Here is a 25,397-nt window from a genome sequence, read left to right on the forward strand (position 1 = left end):
TATTGGAAACACACATCCCCCCCCCCCCCAACTCTGTCACAGCACTGGAATTCAATTTTCACATTTCCCATTAAAAAGACGGCGTGTTGGGCCAGAGGGTCAGCGACTCCTCTGGGCTGAATCCATTAAAATGATCACTGAGCACTCTGCATATCAGTTCAGAGGTTAAGTTGTTATTTAGCTGTAACATTAAGTTACTTTGATCATTGGCCCCGGCGTGAGATAAAGACACATGACCTTGTTCACCGCCTCAAAAAATGATCAGCACACTGACCCCCACATGAAATTCCCACATGCCTGAATGTAACATCTGCCTCCATCTATCACTTACCTGCAATGATTCAGAACAGATGCGATTTCTACCCATAATACTGACTTCCCATAGGAATGGGAGCTGCAGAGGACACTTGGGTGGTCTAGTTGATCCCTAATGAGTGAGGTTAGTTGATAAATTCAAGCTGTTGTTCAAGTCAGTTAGCGGGAGACAACGTGCATTTTCTAAGTCTCGTCTTTTAGAGCAGCTTTTTACACCAGCCTCTATCACACAAATGCTTCTACCTGAGAGGACTGGTACCAAGCGGCAGATGTCATGGACAGCTTTGCTCTACGGCACAAATCAGGAAGAGGCCACAGTTTTCCACTGCAAACAGAGCTAAAGCTAATATTTTGTTTTATCAGAGACAGACATCGGGCGCTGTTTGTTTCACTTCAGACTGTGTTTCTTTTTCCTGTTCAGTTAAACCAATGTGGGCGAAACACAATTTAAACACGCAGACACACACATCCTTCGCAAATGTACGTACACAACGGCCTGGCAATGTGACAGAGAATGAAGGTACTCAGATAAATTATCATAAATTACCGTCAATGTCCTAATTACAACACATTTTAGGAGAATTCTGCAAGAAGCACCAATTTACCTGCCCATCAACCCCTCATTAAATTTATGCAAATCACCCCTCTGGAAACACACAGGCTCCATTTTTACTTGAAGAGCACCGAAGCGAGAAGTCAACAAGCTGCGTCTTTTCCTTTTCCTGCAGGGCCAAAAAGCCTGGGATAAACTTGGGGCCACAACAATTAACACAGCGCTTGCTTCAAATACACTGGTAGACTCAGACTGAGGATATCGCATTCAAGTTGATCCAATCAGGGGACAGGACAAGGGGGCAGGGGTCACACAGTGTTTTATTACCCCGGGCACCATGTTTCATTATTCATTGGACACCAGAGAAATGGAGCTGCAGGGCACTAACACACACACACACACACACACACACACACACACACACAGTTACACACTCATGTCCCACAGCAACAGAGCTATTACAGTGGCGGCTCTAGGGGAATGTCCCTCCCATTCAGACAAATGCTACATGAGCAGAGCAAGAAATTTAACCTCATCCACAAGGGCACTGGGTACAACGTAAATAAGTTCATTATACAGTTGCAAGAAAAAGTATGTGAACCCTTTGGGATTACTTGGATTTCTGCATAAATTGGTCATAAAATATGTTCTGATCTTCATCTAAGTCACATCACTAGACAAACACAGTCTGCTTAAATTAATATCGCACAAAAAATTATAAGTTTTCATGTTTTTATTGAACACAACATGTAAACATTCACAGTGCAGGGTGGAAAAAGTATGTGAACCTTTGGATTTAATAACTGGTTGACCCTCCTTTGGCAGCAATAACCTCAACCAAACGTTTCCTGTAGTTGCAGATCAGACCTGCACAACGGTCAGGAGGAATTTTGGACCATTCCTCTGTACAAAACTGTTTCAGTTCAGCAATATTCTTGGGATGTCTGGTGTGAATCGCTCTCTTGAGGTCATGCCACAGCATCTCAATCGGGTTGAGGTCAGGACTCTGACTGGGCCACTCCAGAAGGCGTATTTTCTTCTGTTGAAGCCATTCTGTTGTTGATTTACTTCTATGCTTTGGGTCGTTGTCCTGTTGCATCACCCATCCTCTGTTGAGCTTCAGTTGGCAGACAGATGGTCTTAAGTTTTCCTGCAAAATGTCTTGATAAACTTGGGAATTCATTTTTCCGTCAATGACAGCAATCCGTCCAGGCCCTGAGGCAGCAAAGCAGCCCCAAACCATGATGCCCCCTCCACCATATTTCACAGTTGGGATGAGGTTTTGATGTTGGTGTGCTGTGCATTTTTTTCTCCACACATAGCGTTGTGTGTTCCTTCCAAACAACTCAATTTTGGTTTCATCTGTCCACAGAATATTTTTCCAGTAGTGCTGTGGAACATCCAGGTGCTCTTTTGCAAACTTCAGATGTGCAGCAATGTTTTTTTTGGACAGCAATGGCTTCCTCCGTGGTGTCCTCCCATGAACTCCATTCTTGTTTAATGTTTTACTTATTGTAGATTTGTCAACAATAATGTTAGCATGTGCCAGAGATTTCTGTAAGTCTTTAACTGACACTCTAGGATTCTTCTTCACCTCATTGAGCATTCTGCGCTGTGCTCTCACAGTCATCTTTACAGGACGACCACACCTAGGGAGAGTAGCAACAGTGCTGAACTTTCTCCATTTGTAGACAGTCTGTCTTAACGTGGACACATGGACATCAAGGCTTTTAGAGATACTTTTGTAACCCTTTCCAGCTTCATGCAAGTCAACAATTCTTGATCGTAGATCTTCTGAGAGCTCTTTTGTGCGAGGCACGGTTCACATCAGGCAATGCCTCTTGAGAACAGCAAACTCAAAACTGGTGTGTGTTTTTTATAGGGCAGGGCAGCTTTAACCAACACATCCAATCTCATCACATTGATTGGACTCCAGGTTGGCTGACTCCTGGCTCCAATTAGCTCTTGGAGAAGCCATTAGCCTAGGGGTTCACATACTTTTTCCACCCTGCACTGTTAATGTTTACATGTTGTGTTCAATAAAAACGTGAAAACGTATAATTTTTTGTGCGGTATTAGTTTAAGCAGACTTTGTTTGTCCAGTGATGTGACTTAGATGAAGATCAGAACATATTTTATGACCAATTTATGCAGAAATCCAAGTAATCCCAAAGGGTTCACATACTTTTTCTTGCAACTGTATATCGCACCATTTCCATGCCAACGAAGCCAATCCTTCAAGTACAGCCATGAAAGACAGCCTTAAACTGGGCTCGTGTGAAATGGCAGCATACTTTGGAGAAACAAAGTTAGCTTAAGTTAGTTAGAACATGTTAAATGTATGAATAGCCCTCTGGGTTGTCTTAAAGAGTCCTCGTGTCCTTTGATTGTAGGGTGTAAAAGTGTACCACATGTTCATGCAGGCACACATGTATGCTCTAATGCACGCACCGTAGGCATTTCCATCAGCATTTAGCACACCCATCGAGGGCACTTTTCAACTCTGAAGTAAGCATTTTTGTTGCGGGGTACTTTACAAACGAAGTAGTGAGCCTCCTCGAGCTCTTCAGACAAGACTGACTATCTCTTAAGCATAGAGGTTAATACCAATAATACCATAATCATTATTTTAATTATGGTGAAAACTGGGATGATTTGGTAGCGAATGTTGAAACCCGCACCATTTTAGTGTTTTATAGTTCTGTGTCGAGGATGTCCATCTTGAAAACTAGAAAATCCTGGGCAAACCGGGATGACTCGTCACCATAAGTTATCTATATGGATGCTCGGGCACAAAGATTTGCCGATGTGAGCTTCAGGCTCTAGACAGTAAGCAATGGTGTAGGATGATGTTTAAGTGTGCGCTCAGACTAAACAAGAAGCAAATGTTCTGCCCAATTTCTACGTTTTTGCAGTCGGGTTGGGTTGCTACAAAGAAACCCAATGAATCAAATGTGCACATGTTAGATGCAGCTGTTAGCTAGCTAGCAACAGTACACACCAAACACATGAGTGTGTGGATAGTACCTGTGTGCGTGTGACAGAATTTCATCATTTTCGTCATGTGCAAAAACTTGAGACAACATCTCGTCAGGTGTGTTGAGGTGATGAAGTCTGCAGGGTTTTAACTTGTTTCAAGCATTCTGAGCAAAGTTTCGGCATGCCTAACTATACAGATTAGTCTGCTGAAACTGACCCCTGCCCCAGAAAAGCCAGAATTCAGAATATCTTGTGGCACCAACAGTCTCGACTGAAACCTACATTAAACTAATGAAGATGTTTGAGGACGATTAACAGCTCCTGACAGCAAGGCGAGGCAGCTTTCGTTCTTGGTTTACCAGACTGACACTCATGAACACTACAGCAGCAGGCTTTCATTGTATCAGGAGAGGACTACATAACCAGCCAATAACCCGTTTTAATAAAAGCATTGTATGGCCCTTATATTGGTCTAACTCTACTGCAAACACTCACAAGGCTCATAAAGCCTTTGGACTCCCGCCCTTCCTTCAAATTGTGCTCTTCCCAAACAATTTTGTTTGATTCTGTAGAATGATCCATGATATAGCAGGTGGACAACACTGAATGGGATTTCTGGTGATGTTTTGAGTCAAATCTTCATGCAATACATAAAATACAATTAGTGGCTATGATAACAGCCTAATGGGTCATCACATGAACAAATGTTATGTACCTCCAAATCTGGCCACTGCCCTGCGTCTGGATGGCGACACCAGCTCTTTGACGATCTGTAGGACTTGCATGCTCACGGGGAGGCGGCGGTAGAGGCAGCTGGACGTGCCACAGGGCAGGGGCAGCCCATTCTTGCCCTCTCACCCCACACAACCTCATCCCTCCCTGGCTCCTCCTCAGGACTCATCCCCTAATCCACACCATGACTCCCGGCTCCTGGGGACCTTGATTTCGGCATCCTGGCGGAGAAGCGAGCAACCAAGTTCCTGCCCCGAGACCTTGTCTGGGCGGTGTCGTGTGAGAGCTGGCTGCTTTTCCGGGAGTTCAAAAAACAGCCTTTTCTTTAAAGCTTCTTCTCCTCCTTCTTTTCCTTTTTGATGTTTTTCGTCAGATTTCAACTCGTGCTTTCAAACTCTCCAGCGCTCAAATGTCCTCAGATACTCTTTGCTGGTGTTTCTCTATAAAGCTGCCTGTCTCCAAGCATTGATGTAGAGCAGCAGCAAACACACACACACACACACTACCTGGTAAGTGCTTCACCTGCTTCGAATGCTGCCTCTGGTCCACATGAAGACAGCCTATAAATCTCAACTCAACAACTGGCAGCAGCTGAAAGTAGTGGAGGATGTTCGGCACTCTGCAAACTGAATGTGTTCGTCTCGCGTGTGATGTGCGCGTTGTGTGGCTCAGCTGGAGTGCTCTCACACACTCTTCATTTGGCGATTGGCAGCAGAGCGGCAGAACAGAGAAATCCTTTTTTTTCTTCCTCCTCCGTCTCTTCTTCTGTGGCTCCAGCAGACACAAGCCACCTGGTTTTTGTGGATCAACACATGCACAGTTGACCGCTGATGATGCTTCTCAACTGTCTAACTCTCTCATGTCCTTGCCAGACTCCCGTTTCCTCTCGCATCCACCTCTTTCTCTCCTCTCTGTCTCTCCTCCTTTACTCAGTCCTGTAAAAAGGCTGCCTGCTTCGCTCTCTGTCCTCTTTTCACATCACTTAAATTCTTATTAATGAGCGCTTCCACTCACTCACCCACAGTATCTTCATCCCTCCCTTCCCCTCTCCTCTCTTCGCTTTCCTGCACTCCTCCCTCCTCCGTCTCTCCCCATCTCATTGTGCCGCTCTCTGTCTCGGTCACCCACCCCTGTTTTTCTCGTGCACATTTACTGCTGGGCTGAGAACATGAGTGGAATGTAAAAGGGTAAATGCAAGGCAGGAGATGCGTGTACATGTGCATGTGTCCTAGTGATGATTTGCACCAGTGACGCTGTCGTCCTCAGGTTACGCCCTCTCGCATTTTCAAACAGTCTTTGTCACAACCTTCGCTCTCTCTGCATGTCTCACGGTGATGGAGACGTTTTTAATGGCTTTTCAAGAGAGAAAAAGCTAATTACAAAGAGGCTGTAACATCACATGATCTTTTAGGATATGCCAAAAGCTGTTAAAACTACCACAAACATCAAAATAAAATCTATTTAGTTCTGTTGGGAGTTTTAGCTGATTTACTCTTAACATTGGAGGCAGGCACGACCTTAGTTCTTCTGGACCTTGGGGGCCTGACTTGATTGCATGACTTGAATGTGGTTGGCATTTGTGATAGATTTCTAAACTGTGTCACTTTTACAGGTCTTTTTCAGTCAGTTTGGGTAATTTCTCATCCTCCATAGCCCGTAACTCCCGTTGGGTACCTCAGGGATCTATCATAGGCCCAGCAGCCAGACAGCCAACTGATTTTTTTGCGAGGTAAAGTAGTAGAGTAGAGAGAAAGAACAACACAGTGCTGAACAGTGACGACAAGCACCAGTTGTAAAAGTTTTATCAAAGGCACACATTTGTGTGTAATGTGCAGCTTTTCCTGCTTTCCTGAAGTTCAAGAGCAGCATTTTTGTGAGCTTGATTTTCCATAACGGCCATTACAATGTTCAAGAGCAAAGGCGGCGCTCATTCCCATAAGTCTGTATATATTCATTGTTTGTGTGTGTTCTTCGTCTAAGTATGTTCTACATCTGTGTTGCTGGTTCTTATGCAAGGGATTTTAAGGACTGGAAGAGAAACAGGTTTTCTTTTTCCTCATATACAAATATTAGAAGGCCTTTGAAAAATAAAAACCTTATCTTAAACACACTGCCAGTTGATGAATCTCACCATCCTCGTCACAGCTTTTATTTTGTTTTCCATGGAGACATGTACATTAATTTCTAGGAAATCAAGAGCAATTATAGTCAAAAACGATTAAGAAGATGGAATATTTTTGTGGTGCACTTGAGACTCCATCCTCCATGCTGTCATTAATTTTTACCCAATATGCTATCGTGCAATACACACATCATAATGATGCGTGGTTACACTCCGCTTCTCTCGTTAGCTGTAAGTTCATCTTTCATCTCTCCATTACTTGTCTGTCTCGTTTACTCTCCACCCCCATCCATTATTCCAAATCTAGTCAATCCATATAGAGTATCTCATCCCCTTTCCTCTCTCTAACTGCATTAGTTTGCTGTAATCAGTACATTTATGCTTCCAATTAGTGATGTATCCCTCAGGCTGCAAGTTCTTCATTTCCACCAAGATTGGGCCAATGTCAGTTTACTAAATTCATCACGCCAACATTGTCCTTTCATGTACAAAAACTTCTATCTGGAGTCATTGATGTCTGACATAGATAGCGCTTTGTTAAACAACATCCACATTTAATGTAGAGTTAATCAGTATTTAATGGATTTTCAAAGGGAAATATGACTAACCAACACAGGCTATCATGGAGACTAGATGGAGACTTATTGTTCTCTGACTTATTGTTGATGTAATGTTCTTTGATCTGAATGCTAATTCAGAAGCTTTTCCACCCCAAACTGTCTGACAGTCAGTGGTTAAGGGGCTTTGCTACTGATTTAGTGTTACATACTGTGTGCAAGGCCAATAAAGCTAATTTAAGATTATACACTGGAGAAAAGGCTTTACATCAATTCTAAGCCATGAAAATCAAATCGAAGTGCACTGAAGAGGAAAAATAAATAAAAGTTTAAAACTCATTAAAAAGGTCAATCAAAAATTACAATAAAAAACAAAAGTGAAAATAGAAATAAATAATGAAATAAACTTTTTGCCACCAGCCGCCCCTATCGCCCTTTCCTCCTCCTCCCAGGAACCCTTGCGGTGAGTAACGTTCTCCTAGATCTGTATTTGAGCTGGTCAGATGATGGACTGACTATGAAGTGACCTTGAGCAGCGACATTTCACGCACCTTCAAGGCACATGAACACACCATACTATTAGTGTTCACTGCCATGACAAAAGGGAAACACACCCATAATGAGAACACACATGCATGTGCACGCGCACTCACACACACACACACACACACACACACACACACACACACACAAGAGCATCTACCCAAGGACAGTGCAGCATGCAGAGAAGAGCAGCAGTGGTGTATGAATACCAGCAGCCAGAGTCATAATAAAACACTGAAAGGGGAAAAAGCAGGAGGTTTGCGTGAACAGAGATGCTCATTTCTAATCTTTCCTCTCTAATGACACACACACACACGCTCATAACACAAGCAGGGTCGTGCACTACACGCATGTCTTTGTGATGAAGTGTGCCTCAACAGTACATGTTAGCGTGTCCGTCCTCCGGCACCCAGTCAAAAAGGTCCACTTACTGCATTGCTGGACTGACTCTGCGCTGGCTGCTGTTGCTATGCCTCAGAACCACTGTTGCTAGGCTGTGACCCCACTATATGAGGTGACGGTGTGGCCTTTTACAAACATAATAGTGTTCTTCTTTTAGTGACTAAAGCCATACCAACAGCTCCTTTTGATAAACTGGCTTCACGACTACATGAGCAACACTCCGAACAGAGCGGCGGCGCCTGACGTGCATCGAAAACAACCGAGCTTTGGGCTTTCTGTGTGAACTCATGCACGTGCTTCAGCTTGGTCCACACTGCTGCAGGTGGATGTGCCGCGACAGCACATGCACCTGTCACATTATCCATTATCGCAGCGGTCGACTTTGGTAGTTGGCTCCAACCCTTTGGCTCCTTATAGGTGAACTATGATCAGTTTAGCCAAGCACAGATTCTTTTTTCCTTCTTAGATTGTTTTGCTTTTTAGAGGCCTAAAGCTGTCGAAGGCTTCAGGTTTTAACAAAAACCAAAAATGTACTTCAGCAGATTTGCTTTAAATCAGGCCCCTAGGGGGTTCACAGTGTAACGTACCACTGGACTGTGGAGTCTGCAGTGGGCCATCTTAATAATTACACACAGTTTTTGTGTTTAATTGTAATCACTTAAAAAGGGTTCATGCGGCCATCATTTTCGTAGGTTGTGGCCATCATCAGATTCATGTGTCTTTGTGTGTTGTCGTAGTCACCATGCTTATAATAGAGGCCCTGATTGTAATGAACTAGAATTATCTTTCAATCAACTGATCAAATTTAAAAAAGCAATAATTAATGGTTCGTGAACCACAGAAAAATAGCTATTCAAATCTAATAATGGATTCTTTCATTTCTTTAATCTATAATTCAAAATTTTATCTAAAACTTATTTTTCATTAAAAAAAAAAAAAACATTTTAAATTATTCATTCATTAATTCATTCATTGTCTACTGCTGGAGCCAACCCCAGCTGACACTGGGTGAGAGGTGGGGTACTCCCTGGACTGGTCGCTAGTCAATCACAAGGCCAACACATAGAGACAGACAACCATTCACACTAACATTCACACCTACGGGCAATTTAGAGTCACCGATGAGCCTAACCTGCATGTCTTTGGACTGTGGGAGGAAGCCGGAGTACCTGGAGGAAAACCCACGCAAGCACGGGCAGAAGATGCAAAAAGAAAGGTTCTAGGTTCAAACCACAAACCTGCTGGCCAACGGATTTGAAACTATTTCCTATTATTTATTCAAAAAAAAAATACCGTCTCAGTTTTGCATAGACAAATATATTTAAAAAATGTAAAAACAGAGCTCCATATTCACTTAGCATGCTACTCAGTATTATACTTCTCACTGCTGTGTGGTCCAGTCCAATGTGTGCTACAGGCATCAATAAGCACCTCCTACGACATGCTGCTGCGATGTGGGGCCGGTTTTGGAACGACCTCTTCCTCAACTTATAAGCATTCACAAGAAAGAACCTTCCCAAGGTTCGCTTTGTATTCTTTGAAAACTTTATAGTGGAGTATCAAAGGCGTCACACATGAGAGAGACAGTAAGTAAGGTGAGAGACGTAGAAACTGTGAGGGAAAGAGAGGTGGGGGCACCTACTGAGATATGGATCGACCTGCTGTCACTGTAGCCAAGCTATGGGGAGGCAGGAAAATACTGATGGAGCCCTCAGTCTGCCCCCAGCTGCACCCACAGGTCCTGTCATACGGGGGCCTCTCACCAACACCAGATCAATAGGCCCTCCACGGTTTCGCCCTAACGCCCTCTCCTCTGAAAAGAGGCGGATACTGTAAGTCTGGTCGAGCCGCTGATGTATTGTGTCTTTAATCTGCAGGCCAGGTAGGTGCTCGACCTTGTGGCAGTCTGCTTCACTCAAACTGGCAGCCGAGACGCCGTCAATGCTGCGAGTGAGTCTTCAATCTTACGATGTCGGGGAGAGGAGACACTGCACGCAGGCTGAAAAACCACAGCGACAGCCGTGGAGAGCAGGGGTGATTTTAAACAGGGTAGTGTGGGTTACAGTGACAGGTAGTTTGGTGGCACTGTGAATTAGAGCAATAACGGTGGTGCACTGTTGCCTCATAGAGTTTGTGTGTGGAGTTTTCCCTGTGCTTGCATGGGTTTTCTCCGGGTACTCCAGGTTCCTCCCACAGTCCAAAGACATGCAGGTTAATTGGTGACCCTAAATTGCCCAGAGGCGTGAGTGTGAATGGTTGTCCGTCTCTATGAGTTTGCCCTGTGATGTACCCCACCTCTTGCCCAAAGTCAGCTGGAATTAGCTCCAGCCCCCCTGAGCGGTCTAGACAATGGATGGATGAACTATTTTCTCAATTGATAGATTTAAAAAATGTGAGTCCTGTTTTTGGAGTAAATGCAAAAACAGCTTTCAACTGATTCTCCACAACATGTACTCTATCATGATATACGTTTAGATTTTATCCATATCACTCCTACAGACTTCAGTCTTTTAGAATTCATTCATCCATTCAACAAGGGTTTGGCCTTTGTTAACAGTTTCTAATACATAAAATTCAGTATACATGTGAGTGTTTTGCCGTCTATGCCACAGTGAGTTTCAGGTGTTGAAGCCTAGCCTTGATGATAAGGGTTGGTTTGAGAATCACCTTCAGTGGAAGGATAACTCTTCACAAAGAAAAACACGAGGCGGTGAGATAAAAGCCACAATTTGGCAGATTCCGTGGAAGGATGTGAAATATTAGCCGAGAAGGAAGAGAAGACGGCTGTGACAGGTTTACAAAAAGTGTCAGAAAAAAAAAAAGACTCCAATAGGAAACACGGGCACATTAAAGGTCTTACTGTCACCATTGCTCAGAATTAGTCCAGAACCGTCTTGCGTTATCACAACATGAATGAATGAACATCTTTGCTGCCTGCCAGGAGACACAGTGTGAACATTTTTATACTCAGTGCCACTTCTTTGTTTCCACTTCAGCTCTCTCCACAGTAAATGACAATAGCAGCTACACTGTCATCTTCCTGGCCCCATGTTGGGACTTATGGCTCTCTTGTGCACTGCGAGAAAGTGGCAACACCAATTTTACTCAGCACTCCTCTCCATACTGCTCTCTATCTGCTTCCTGTTCCCACACTGTCTGTCTGAAGGGGGCTTGTTTCGGGTCGGTGGCGGCAGGTAGAGGGACTCGCACGAACACACAAACCACACAGACTTAACAGCGGTGTGAACACACACTCCGCTGTTGCCCTAATGGCAGCATTCTGTTGGTGGGGTGATTGAATTAGGCTGGGTGCTGATTGCCGGCACATTGATTAATGCTGCCTTCTGCGCTTCAGTACCTCGTGGCACTCAGGGTCCTGCTGCTGAATGCCAATGAGATATCACGCATGGGCACAATATGAACATCAACAACTCGCCACATTTATGCAGATGCATGTCAGGTTTTAATTTAGCTCATACCTAAACTTAGATCTGTGCCAACTTCCATGTAGGAGAGACCAATAGCCAGCCATAGTGCTGTACCGAATGTCATTGTTTTTACATTCAAAGCTTCTATTGAGGGTATTCGACTTAAGATTTGAGTGTCTGCCAATAATTGCCATTGGGTAGTTCTTCTCTTTTTTGAATTGAATTGAATTGAATTGAATTGAAAAGTCTCACCTACCCGACTTTGCTGAGAATATCTACCGATTACTTTGTGTGTTGCTGCATCTTTTCCCATTCATGCTGACAGATACGGACAGTAACGTTAACTCTTTCGTGTTCCCTAAAGTCATAAACTGGCAGATGAGGTAAACGGCTGCGTGTGGTGTCAAACACGATCGTGTAGTGCTCGATTATCTACTTGATTAGGGAGTGGTGTTTTGGACTGAGCTAGCTGTGCAGACATACAGTATGCATCCAGGGGTTATGGGGGAGAAGGAGCATTAGCATGCCCGAAAACACAAGCTTGGTGTTGGAGAACAAGAACTCATGCAGGCTGAGGAGCGCCATGTAATAGTGTATGCTTACAAATTAAATGCTACATGCTAACATGCCAAAATAAAAAACATTGCATATTCAAAAAATATATATTTTGGCATGCACAAGTAGTATGATACTCATGTTAAAATGAGGCGACCCCTTTCACAACAAGAGTCGCATCTTTTGTGAAGAATGAACTCTTTAGTAAAGCAGGAAGTCTCTGATATAGCGATGTGAACTGCATGAATGTTATAATTGGTCACTAGGGAATGACAGATTGACAGTAGTGATACATTAGCAAACAATTTCCTACTTACACTTCCAGACATGTTGCAACATCATCCCATTGGAAACATGTTTCTGTCCACCCAATAAAAAGAAAAGTCCAGCGGCAGGGAGCAGGAGTGTCACATACTACTTTAACATCCAGCGTTTTCCACACTCACGGCAATGATACACTGTCAACAACTGGGAGCCTCAAAAACAAAAGTATCTGAATTCAAACCCTCCTGCACATCACAGCAGTCCGACACTCCTTGGAGACAATAAAGCACATAGTTTTGAGTCAGCATTTTGAAAGGTTGGGGGCAGTTCAGAGCAGTTTCACGTCTGTGGATGGAGCCACCAGGCGGGGGTTCCCCAGAATGCCCTCCTCTTTCTCACTCCCTTTCCTCTCTCCTTCCTCTCTCGGCCTGGCGCCGTGCCACAGCGAGCGAGGGAATGGGAACGGACGGGAAAGAAAACACAGTGGAACAACATTACCGCTCTGCCTCGCTCTTCCTGTTTGCCCTCCCCGTGTCATTTCCTGTTTGAAGTGTGCAGCTTTTTGACCAATCGGACTTGGGCCAGAGCTCCAGTGTCCTTCTTTAACAGCTACATGTCGTGCTATAAAACTTTCCAACACCACCTGTCCTGCTTTTTTTCACGTCATTGCCTCTAACCGCATTTAAAAGGTCACAACAACTTTTAAATTAAAAATCTCATTCACATTTTGGCCTAAAACTCTTTTCTTGTTTGAAGCAACGACTTTATTTCAAATGTTATTTAATGCCATTCTTCACCACATTATAATCCAGGATGGACAATATAGACATAGACAACAATACATTTATTTAAGAGACAACTAAACTGTATGTAATCAACCAAAATACATTACATTCATCACAACAGATGTGAGACACTGACACTGTGGCTGACTATTGTGTATTTTGTCCACTCTGAGCTATAATGGTTACGTTTAATTTGTTTCATTTTTGTACATGGTTTATTTGGCTTTCCATTGCCCCATAAAAAGGAAACCAGGATTTGTTAACGCAAGTCACAAGACTCATAAGTGGTTCTCTGAGACTGGAGAAAAACCACAGCCATAATGCAATTGTTTGACCTCTTTTTCATGACTTACCATTTGAGCTTTATTTTGACGTCATATTGCTACTTCTGTCTATTCTGTACACATCTACTGCATGTGTGCCCTTTCCTGAGGTCTCTCCCCTTTTTTGTCCCATTCATTTAACAGTTGAACACCATACGGCACCTTCCATCCTTAGACTTTTAGCATAACTCCTTGACAAATAAAAAATGAGAAAATACATAATAGAAAGTCGGCACAATAATAGAATTATGGTGAGCTACCATGTAAGGTGCTAGCCTGATCATCGTGAGCAATTTGGGGTTGATGCTGGTGTCGTGCCCAGCATTTCGACATGTGGACGGGAAGAGAGCGGCCAATCCTGTGATTAGTGGACGACCTGCTCTACCTCCTGAGCCACACCTCGGCTCATGAATACATAATTAAGGGAGTCATTTTCTTAGCAAAAATGCCCAGAATCGAATGGTTTCACCTTCTAAAATGTGAATTTTTGCTGCTTTTCTTAGTCCTTCATGGTGGTGTAGTGAACATCAATGGGGATGCCGGAAAGCTGTTTTTATGAGGGTTCATAGACCAAATGATTAATCAATTAGTTTATAAAATTACTGTCAAACTAATCAATAATCATAAGTTGCAGCCCTAGTTTCATTTATTTCCTTCCTTCCTTCCTCCTTCTGTCCAGTTTTTAATGGCAAGATAAACAGAAAATAAATAAAGGAGTAAATGTTCTAGAGTTCAGACAAAACGCTCCAAAGATAGCCTTAACCAAAGGGTAATATATCAGAAGACCAATAAATCGGTCCAACTCTGACTGTGACTCCACATTAAGGGCCAGGCCTCCCTCAGAGCTCACCTCTCCCAGGCCTGCATGACCCAGCCGCATAGTACCCAGCCAAGATGTTTACCACAAAGGTGGGAGATTCAATAGGTTCTATAGAGGGACCGCTGTAAACAGATGTGTGTGTGTGTGTGTGTGTGTGTGTGTGTGTGTGTGTGTGTGTGTGTGCTGTTTACAAGGCGACAGTAAAATAAACAGCTGGTAAAGCAGCAGAGGGCCGGGGGTCGAGCAGAGGAAGCGGGGGTTTGATGTACGCAGAGACGAAGATGTATGACGACACAGTCCTGGTGACTGCGGCACCAGCGTGGGAGTTGGCGGATATTACCCACAATGCTCCATGCTCGCCTCCACTGTCTCAATCTCTTGGTCTCTCCCTCTTGTTCACACACACACACACACACACACACACACACACACACACACACACACACACACACACACACACACACACACACACACACACACACAGCGCCCAGTGACAAACATCTCCCCGCCTGTCAGCCCGTGATAAACAGCACACACCCTATCGACCAATGTCAAGCGGGATACACCTGATCGACTGTGATGTATGAATGTGGTTTCTCCCTGGTCACTGGCTTACTGTATGACGACTGCTCGTGGCGGCACTGGGAGGTTGCAAATGTGTGCTGTAAGTCATTAACACTTGGTGTGATTAAACTGCAAGGACATGGTGAATCATGTTTTGGCAGGTTTCTATGTTTTATGGGACAACCTGTGTGTGTGTGTGTGTGTGTATTTGAATGGCAGCGTAATGGCACACTGTTCGCCCTACATTTGGACATACAGTACTTGTTTGAGCTTTGTGCGCCCTATGAGCCAAAGAGTTCATCTAATTACAGTCTTCGTCTCAGCACTTGTGTAACACACTGGAAGTAACACAACAGGTTTACAAACGAGCAAAACACAGCTCATCTAAGGACCGTTTTTCCCCACTGAGAAACAATAGCTAGTTTACATGGGTAGTGCAAATAAATTACCGCTAGCTAAATCTAACCAGAACCGCAGCTTACGGTGAACATTTTTCAAAAATTTAAAAGAAATTGTGAAATTTGTTTTCCTTGTTTAACAGAAAACACATGAATATTTGTTTATCATTTAGCTTAACCACGCAAATGCAGTTAACTCAGCTCATGTAGACGAGTTTAGCATCATGAGTTGGAGCACTAATTATGGCCCATGACCCCAAGCGCATTATCCCTTTACGAATTCATAAATAGAAATTATGTCATTTCTTTTCTTTACTTTAAACACACTGAACTGTGGCCCTTAACTGTGATATGTATCCAGTTATTTTGTATGATTTAGCATAATTTCACACTTCTGGAGTACAACAACAGCTTGAATCCGTTGTTTTTAATAACAGGAGCAAGTATTATCATATTTAACCAGATAACACTGCACTGTGGAGCGTGTAAACGTGAAAATACATTGAAAGGCGACACATTCAAAGGCACAGAGGCGATGCATTCAAACACAGCAAAGCTTTCTTCACTGGATGAGATCCAATCTGTCTTAAGTCCAGACGTTCAGTATTGATTGACTAAACTTTCTGAGCGGGAGGGCCACCGTGGAAAACAGGAGCTCTGCTCAGCTCACCATGGCAACTAAATACAGAGAGGCCGTGAAAAGCTTGTGACAAGGCACTGTCATAATTTGTGTGTGTGTGTGTGTGTGTGTCAGAAAAAGAAAGCAAAAGAGAAAAGAGGAAGACATTTGTGGGGGTTGGTATCGAATTTTTCTAGTGCAATTATCTTGTTTAAAATATCATTGTAGATAAAATTATACAGTATTTATCCAAAACTTCTTCTGTCTTCTTCATATGTTTGCAAACTGCAGTCTGCTGTCACTTTCTGTCCTTTGTAAATATTGCTACAGTTATATCATCCTCTGAAAAAACTTTTCAGTTTAACAGTTTTTCTTGGGTGAAGCCAATTCGAATAAATGCAACAGGCTGAGTATTTAAGATACAGCTACAACCATTCAAACTAAATTAGACCAAATCTGCAGGGAACCACAGATGTCTGCATCCCATAAACCTGATATGAAAGTCTGCTCTCTATTTTATGGCTTGATAATGTCATTTACTGTCCGTTGCTTTCTCCTTCCCTTATCTCTGCCAGTGTTGTCGCACCCCTGCTCCTCAAAGCAAACAAACTTATATGTGGCCCGTTGGCATTTTGTCAAGAACATCAGGAATAAAGAGCAAATATATTCCACACCAACCCCTCCACAAATCCCCAGGTTCACTTTGAGCTGTATAATATAGCTGGAAAACTTGATAAAAGTGCAGCTGGATGTGAAACTTGCCCAGTAGCAGTGAACTAACCAGGTGCTAGTGCAAACCCTCTTACCCTGCTCAGCTGCAGCCGGCGGCAGCCCCGGCTATGAAATAGGTATCAAAACTGCTCCTCCATGCTCCACTGACCGAGAAATACAGCCATCCAATCAAAAATCCATTATTGAAGCCCTGCAACCACAAACTTTGCATAGAGGCACTAGTCTGTTTGAAAAGATTATTCTAAGTTCATTGAAAACCTATCTTTACTATTAAAAAACATGAGGTGGACTTTTTATCTTCTTACTGTAACAAGATGTAATTCCTGTAGAAACAGGATTTTGCTGCAGGGCTGTGTGGTCTGACAGGAGAGGCAGACAGAGATTATTAGCCTGTTTCTAGCCCTAATTGATTAATCAGTTCAATTAATCGAGGAAGTCAACTGACAGAAAATGAAAGTATGACTATTTTAATCGTTATAGTCATTCTTAAATGAAACATTTACCGGTTCCAGCCTCTTAAGAAGGAGCATTTCCTGTTTTTCTTAGTTCTTGACGACAGTAAATTGAAAATCTTGAAGGTTTTGAGCTGTTTGACAGACAAAACAAGATTGTTTCTTCTTTGAAGGCATCATCTTAGGAAAAACTGTGGTGGCCATTTTAAAACTCTTTTCTGACATTTTGAGAACCAAAGGATTAATCAATCAATTGAGAAAATAATCTGGGTATAACTCGATAATGAAAGTAACAGCAAAGCTTTACCAAAGCCTGAAAAGCTCCTAAAAGCTCAGGTAAAGGGAAGGCCCAGGTTACACGCTGGTAAGTTCCCGTACTGACGAAAGGCTCCGAGGCTCCACACCTACTAGTTCAGGATGAGGTCATATTAAAGATTCCCTGCTTTCCAGGAAGTGACTCACTGTCACTTCGCTGTCTTTCACAAATAACATTCCAGGAGGCTCTCATTACCTTGTGAAGGCAACATTTATAACAGGCCCCATGTCTCTCTTAAATCTTCAATACGCTGTACAAACAGTGACAAATCATCCAATCAGATCACAGATCACCTCTACAGTAAACATATGATCAAATCAAACTGCATCTCATCCACCAACTAGAGGACGACGACACGAGTGGACCAGATTGACAAATATGTATGTTATGTTAAGTATGTTATGTGCAGGTGAGGATGTGTTCAGGTATGTGATCTACCAGCAGGGTGTGTGTGTGTGTGTGTGTGTGTGTGTGTGTGTGTGTGTGTGTGTGTGTCTCAGCAACATTATATTACACATAAAAATCTCTCACTGGTGGCCTGATGCCCAGAGGACAGGGTCTGTGGATCTATTTCCTACTGCTGCCCTGTTTACTGGGAGATGTAATCATATTCCAGCACGGCTTCCTTCCTGTAACCACCCCCCCACCACCCACCCCATGCCCCATCCACCTATAACTCAACACACACGCAGCCTCCCTGTCACCACAAACCTGACATCCGAGCATCATTCACCACTGCAGGGAAGGACAGAAAATGCTGAGGAGGAGGGAGAGAGGGTGGAAGAACTGCATTCCACCGCACAACTGGCATCACATCACACATTTCACACGCAGCACTCTGTTACCGACCCTCAGTCGTCACGGAGGACACACTGGCAAGGATTGAAATAAAACAGGGAGGTGGAACGTGGGGGTAAAAACAGAGAGAAGAAAGGAGGACAGTGTGGGCTCAAAAAAGAGGAAAGTGAAAGAGATGGAGCAAACAGCATCACTTCCAACAGCATAGAAATTAAGCATAACATACAAGTGACATGCTCTCAGTTAATTTCTACTCTTCCTGTTAAACCTGGCGGTGTGTGATTGTTGTCAAAAGACTGTCCGATTTGAGGAGAACCGTCCTTACATGAACCCAAATTGCTTATGTGTCAGTTTATGCACCAAAAGAAGACAAATTTCTGCTTTTTCAGCTGAATTTTGGGAAACCGAACACCACAAAAGATATATAATAAGTCATTATTTCTTGGCAGGAAAGGCCATGTTGACCCTTAAGAAGTATACCATGACCATGAAGTAGGAGGCCATTGAGAAGCGTCACAGCAGGGGTCAGAGAAAGCTTGATTTATCAGATCATCTGATCTTTAGTATGGAGCCTAAAACTTGAGGCAGTAAACAAACATGCTGTGTGTGCTTCTTTGACATGGTGTCGCAGGATGTTTACTCCCAGAACAGCTACAAAATGAACCCTGTGATTAAAGAAATGGCTAATGTCCTGTTTTTCTAAGGTCAAGAATGAGTCTCAAGTCTGCAGCATGCTTTGGAAGATGGTCAGCAGCACCATGAACAAAAACCATTTGGATTTGAGATGTCTAAACTTGCAAAAATGCCAGTATGGTCATATAATAACAGCAAATCCTGTTGGTATTATACTAAATGGACCTCGTGGTGACATGGTCCATAATGAACTCTCATTCTCAGGTTCTCAGGTGGACGGAAATTTGTCAAAGTGCACCCCAAAAACCAAACCTCTGCGATCCAAACTGGACAGTCTGCATCTGCTGTTGGAAGATAAATGGACCTTGCAATCTCTGTGCCGATAAAACAGTCAGCGAAATTGAATTGTGAGTACAAAGAAGGGAGAAGTCAGAGTAAAAACCACACTAAGTAGCATTCTGGGAGCAAACATTACAGATGACTATTTTGCTGCTGCAGTGAAAATATAGTGTTTATAAAGTCTCCCGTGTTAATGTCACACTAGAGACAGCCTCGACTACCACAACACCTCCCTAATTTCCTTTCTGCGGAAGACCTTAGATGTGGATTTAACACAGTCGCATTAAGGAAAACAGCATGTCATCCGTCATCAAATCTGGACTAATCTTAATCCCTATTCAAGTTCAAATTCACAGCACGCTTGGGGTGATAAGTCCTTGAAGTGGAGGAAGCGCGGCAGGGTAATAAACCTGCCCGACCTGTATAACAACAGAAACCTAAATAGTCCTCTTTCTTCAGGTGCTTTCCGAACAAACAAATACCAATCTTTGTCCTAATTAGCCCCGAGTCATTCTGTGGGCAGAGAGGCTCTAACTATCTGGAGCCGGTGTGAAGTAAGAAGACACATTTCACACCAGGAGATGTGTCATTACCATGATCTTTAGGGCTTAAGGGTTTAACAGGGGGGGAAAAAAACCAACAACAACAACAAATGTTGCCTTCGAGTGATGTCAGATATGTGGCGTTATCAAGTGAGCAAACACAAAGAAAGCAACAAAAAAAAACAGTGGGCTTGAGTAAATCTGAAATTACAGTGATACCCCAGAGGCTAGCCCCTACAACAACAACTATGCTGTGTGGTTCTATTTTGCTACTTTAGAAAACCTAATTAAAGTTTTATTACTGTACCAATTTTGTTATTAGTTTTAGGTACGAGGAAATGTACTGTATGAATGCAATTATGACTTCCAAACTGAAACAGAGCTAATGAAAAGCTCTTAAATGCATGAAATGATGAAACCCTTGGAAAACCCGACTAAAGCCATGCTCAGAATAACTTTAAAGAAATAGTTTGACATTTTAAGATGTATACTTATTCACTTTTCTGCTGAGAATTAGATGAGAACACAGATACGGCCACTCTCATACCTGACCATTAAATATATGTATATATGTGCATTAGCTTAGCACACGGATGGGAAACAGCTGGGTCGGCTCTGTAGGATGGTAACAAAATCTGCACCGCAACAAGCAACTGTAAAATAACGAATTATCAACTTCTTTCTCATTTGATCAGTTTCCTAGAGCTCCTAGTCTTTGTGCTGAGCTAACTGTGAACCTTGGATAGCTAAAGTTAACAGTTTCATTCGTGTACTAGCATGTGGTTTCTACTGTGTTGGCTGTCATAGTGGTCATAGCCTCCTGCCTGCACTTGTCCATGGCATCAAGTACAGAAACAGTGTCTTGAAGTCTGATTCTATAGGAATCTACCATATGACATATTCTTTCATTGAAACTGCTGCAAGTGGAGATTATTTTGTATTATTTGTATTGCAATCACACATCAACCTTCCTCACAAACTGGGTGGTATGAGAAGCACCGTGCCTCCACCGAAGCAGTGCTTTAACGCATTGCTATTTTCAGTCAGAACACCCGCTAAGAGCTATTTGGAACGGCAATGTCCTCAGCGGAGAACGACGTGCACCGCAGGGACATTAGCACCATTAACTGTCATCTTCCTCTCGAGATTGACATCATGGTGGGAATCCATAGCTCACAGGCCATGTCAACACTGATCCGTGACTTAGAAAATGTGGTTGAGTTAATAACAGTCTCCCTTCAACCAAGAACTATGGCCGACGTGCTCACACAAACGTCTGCGTGGGTAACTATGGAAAGACAAACTTCTGGGTGGCTAACTATAGAAAGTCTCTGCTTGTGGTGAGCAGCGTCCAGGTGTGAAAGAGTGTGACTTTAAACCAGGTTGTAGCTGGAAAAAGAAGCAGCATGCTCAGCTGACTTAAAATAGATATTGCAGGTCTGGCATGAGACCATAAGTGTGAAGATGCTGTGTGTTCTGTGGCTAAGCTAACTACCAGCAGTCCAGCAGATGGGGACCAGATGAAGCTTTGAAGAGGAGATAATTATCCTGCACCACACCCAGACACTGTGTGCCCAGCAGGCCACCCAATGACATCAGTCTTCCTCTGACAGGAGATGAAGGAGGTGTGCGTGTGTGTGTGTGTGTGTGTGTGTGTGTGCACGTGAACAGATTGGAGCCATCAGTCTATACCTGCACACTCATGCTGCCCTCAGGTGATCCTCAGAAGAAGTCGTTGCTGTAAAGTGTGACTTGCCTCATAAATGAAGTCTTTTTGCGGGATAATAACAACATGAACCCTATAAACAGGTAATTTTAGGGAGGCTGTTTGGTTTTTTATTAGAAACATATTGGCAATGAAGAAGAGAAAAAAAATATAAAAACAGAATGATTTAAATATTCAATATATAAAAATTCTGAGAGTACCCAACCAAAGCTTCTGCCCTGAAACACACGAATGCTGTGCTGCCTGATCATTACTGAACATTACTGCTCTACTACTGAGTCCACAATAGTGATAAGAAGACCAGCCACCGCTCCCGTGTCTCCATGGTGCGGTTTCTTGTTCGCTCTGCGCACAGCCGCTGACTGACCGTCTCTCTCAGCTTGTCAGTCAAACAAATGAACAACTACGCTGAAAGTTACAATCTTATCAGCACAAGCCAAACAGCCACAAACATTACCTTTAGCTCATCGTTACTGATCACTTGGCTCAGAGGCTGTGGATTGTGGTAACAGGCTAGCTCACTGTTATGGTACACACATTTGAGAGTCCAGGCCCTATCTCCTTCTCAGTGGGTGTGCCTCAGGTTGTGTAACTACTGCTCAAACGTTGGCTGCACTCTCTCCGCCATACTTGTACGACTCACTCGCTAGCTTTAGCACTACCGTCTGCCCAGCCTTCTGGAAGACTACGATCATGCACAATGAGTTTTACGAGTAGAGAGCATGCAGGTAGGCAGGTACATATATAGGCAGGTTGGAGAATTGCAACAAATATTCTTAAATTGTCCTAAAACATGCTGCATATCCTGCCTTTAAATTAACAAATAATTCCACACTGTTATATCTAAAACATGATACTTAAATGTCACATCTCAGCAACTTATATGTGTGGGAAATTAGACCTTTTGAAACAATTACCTCATGGGACTGTTCTTCTGCATAATATTCAGGTGGTAGCAATAAAAAGAGAAGAAACGGATGACTGATAAAGGACATAATGCACTGAAGGTACTTAACACTGACTGAACCTGTATAGTCAGGCCTGGAAAAGAAAACTGGCAGATTTAAGAAATATTATTGTATATATATATATATATATATATATATATACATATATATACATATACACACACACACACACATTTTTAAACTTTAAACAGCTTTGTGAAGTCAATTAAAAAAGAAAAACATACATATTCAGCGGTGAAGTAATGCACGGCTTCCACATAGAAATAGAGTATAAATAAGACCTTATGAACTACATTAGAGCGTCTTCACCTTTCTCCCCATACTTCTCTATGGATGACAAACTGAACTGCCGCTGCTGACAGGAGCTCAGAGTTTGCAGGGCCATTATCCTCCTTTAACTAACCGCATCCTTTATACAATACCAATAAAACGTTGCATAGCTTGTGCGTCTATTCTTCATTTCTCATCAGTCTCCTCTCCTTCTCTCTTCACTCTGCTGTGAATCTATTTCCCTACGACAGTGCTGGTCTGTGGGGACAAGCCGGGAGTCATTGTCCAACAGACACACGCAAAACTGCAGCATATTATTAGCGGACACAATGGCTGTGTGCTTCCTCCTTGCAGAGATAATATCATTTGTCACATCATGTACAGACATCGTGAGGGGATGTGGCCATGCTGTGATTGGTCAGAGTAGAAGATCAAGAACATCTAATAATGTTTTGTCCCCGAGAGCCCTGTATGGGCAGATTTATGTTGTCTGGATGTGTTATGGTAAATGAGTAATGAGATTAAATGATTGGATCACAGTGCTTTTATTGAATTTTATGAATATGTCGACCACTTATTCTCCTCATGTGAGCTATACCCAGATATTTAACAAAGAAAGCCCATTAAAGTGTGTGCATGTGTGTGTATATGCAGATGATGTACTAACATACGTATGTGTGTGCATATAAGATGATAAGATAATATTTGCATATAAGATGCATTTTCTATGTATTTATTCAAACATCTTATCTTAAGGCCTTGAAAACGTTATACCTTCCTCCCCACCAGCCATTGCTGTTATCCTTCTGTGCTTTTCACTCTCTGAATGTAAAATATACTGGTCTATTTTCATCTCAGGAGCATCTGCTAGACCTTTTCCTTTCTGCATGCCTTGTCTTCTCTATAATGCTGCTTTACATTTGTACTTTGGTTCACTTGAGGATGGAAAATAAGACGCAAACTCAAAGGTTTAAACATTAAGTCATGCAGACTGACAGGCAAATCACTCATCTGGAGAGTTTTAGCTACTGCCGTCCTCCATCAATAAAGCTACATGGTCCCACGGGGGATATCAAATTCTGACACCAAGTCATGTAGCATTTTACTACACTATATGTTATATTATTTAACTTCTCTGTTGTGATAAAGAATTTATACAGATTGCTGGGTGCAGATGTTCCCAAATTTGGCCTGAGAGACCAAATTTTCTCTTTGACAGCAGGCCACAGTCCACACACAGACCTGCTTAACACCAAATAGGTTTTACTTCCATCCCTTTTCAAACCATTCAAGCCCAGGACTGTCTTGGTGTGAAGAGATAGCAGTGACCTTTGTGTTGGTCTTTCAGTTTGATTTCACCAAATGAGAGCTAAAATAACAACTGGAGTGCACATAGGGTGTTTTGTTTTTACTTTCAAAGCATTGTGTAGCAGTAATTCAGGCTTATTCAAGCTACTAAAACAGTTTTTACTGTATAACTTGCAAATAAGCTTGATAATAAACAACGGGCCACAGTGCTGAAAATCACACATAGACCCAGACCAGTGCATCACTACAGAAAACATACTGAGGTTAGTTTTTGTTAGGTTTGGAGTAAGTGAAAAGTCGCACAAAGTAAATGTGCTTTCTTTCTTCTGTCCCTCTTTCTATCCCTTCTTTTATCTTTTTACACCAAAGTCCAAGTCATCCATCCCCGCTAAGAGGCTTGTCAGAGGAAGCCGACCCCGCCCTGCCACAGGCCAGCAGCGGTGTGTGCGCGCATTTGTTGTGAGTGTGTGTGTCGGGGGGTGATTAAGGTAATTAGCTCAGGATATCAACATCGTCAACCATCTCCAGGCGGGAGAGTCCATCAAAGGTTGAGATAAATAATGAAAGACATAAAAGCCTTTCCTCCAGAGCGCGGCTGCTCAGGGAGCACATTCAGGTCACATTAGGACAATAAGCGCATCAAGTTTGTTCATCTCTTGTGTTTTCTCTCTTTGTGCATTATGAGGCCATTTTGCTCTCACTTATGAGGAGATTGGGCTGGCTGAGACATTATCACATTCTTAAAATTACATCTGCTTTGTAACGACTTCTGTTGATTGTTTTTACTTCTTTCTCATATTGTGTTACTTGTAATGATTTATTTTATGTCCTTTTAGCAGTTGGTAGCTGCACATTTTGCAAATAAAGAAACATTTTTTCGCCATTCTGTCAACACAACTATATATTGATTGTATGTATCAAAAAGCACCAGGGCCTTTGGGTGACACACACACACACACACACACCACCAAGCTGCTGGTGGGCTTTTCCTGCTGTTACATGACTCAACTCATCAATCTGGCTTTCCTCCATTTTCATCACTCACAATCAATCAAATCAAGCGCCTAACCTCCCCTGACACAAACACACGCAAACACATGCACAAGCATAAGCATACACACCTACACACACACACCTGTTTGTGTATGTGTACGGCTGGTGAAGTGTGCAAAGGAAAAGGCAGTAATCGGGTTAAACCTCTCAGCGCTCCCCTTCAGCAGCGTCTGCTTAATCCAATCGCCTTCCTGTAAACTCCTCACATGCGCTGGGTTGCCCCGGTAACCCAGTCCCAGCCCCCTGGTATACAGATCTACAGCCTCACAGCTCTGCAGAGGCACTGGAGAGGCAGACGGCA

At 42.9% G+C, this 25,397-nt stretch overlaps 1 protein-coding gene across 2 annotated transcripts in view; it reads right to left on the reverse strand.

Annotated features, from left to right (window-relative positions):
- The window catches only part of usp6nl (USP6 N-terminal like), a 75,062-nt gene that overhangs the window by 38,329 nt on the left and 11,336 nt on the right, over positions 1 to 25,397 (reverse strand). The window contains exon 1 of one of the 2 annotated variants that reach the window (XM_070853735.1): positions 12,504 to 12,576. The exons of the other annotated variant lie outside the window; for it this stretch is intronic. Within the exon in view, the coding sequence (XP_070709836.1) occupies positions 12,504 to 12,528 (25 nt within the window). The 5' untranslated portion in view covers positions 12,529 to 12,576. Of the gene's footprint in view, positions 1 to 12,503; positions 12,577 to 25,397 lie in introns of those variants that run through there. 2 annotated transcript variants of the gene reach the window in all.

This window comes from Pempheris klunzingeri, chromosome 22 (assembly GCF_042242105.1).
Source record: "Pempheris klunzingeri isolate RE-2024b chromosome 22, fPemKlu1.hap1, whole genome shotgun sequence".
Classification (NCBI taxonomy): Eukaryota; Metazoa; Chordata; class Actinopteri; order Acropomatiformes; family Pempheridae; genus Pempheris; species Pempheris klunzingeri.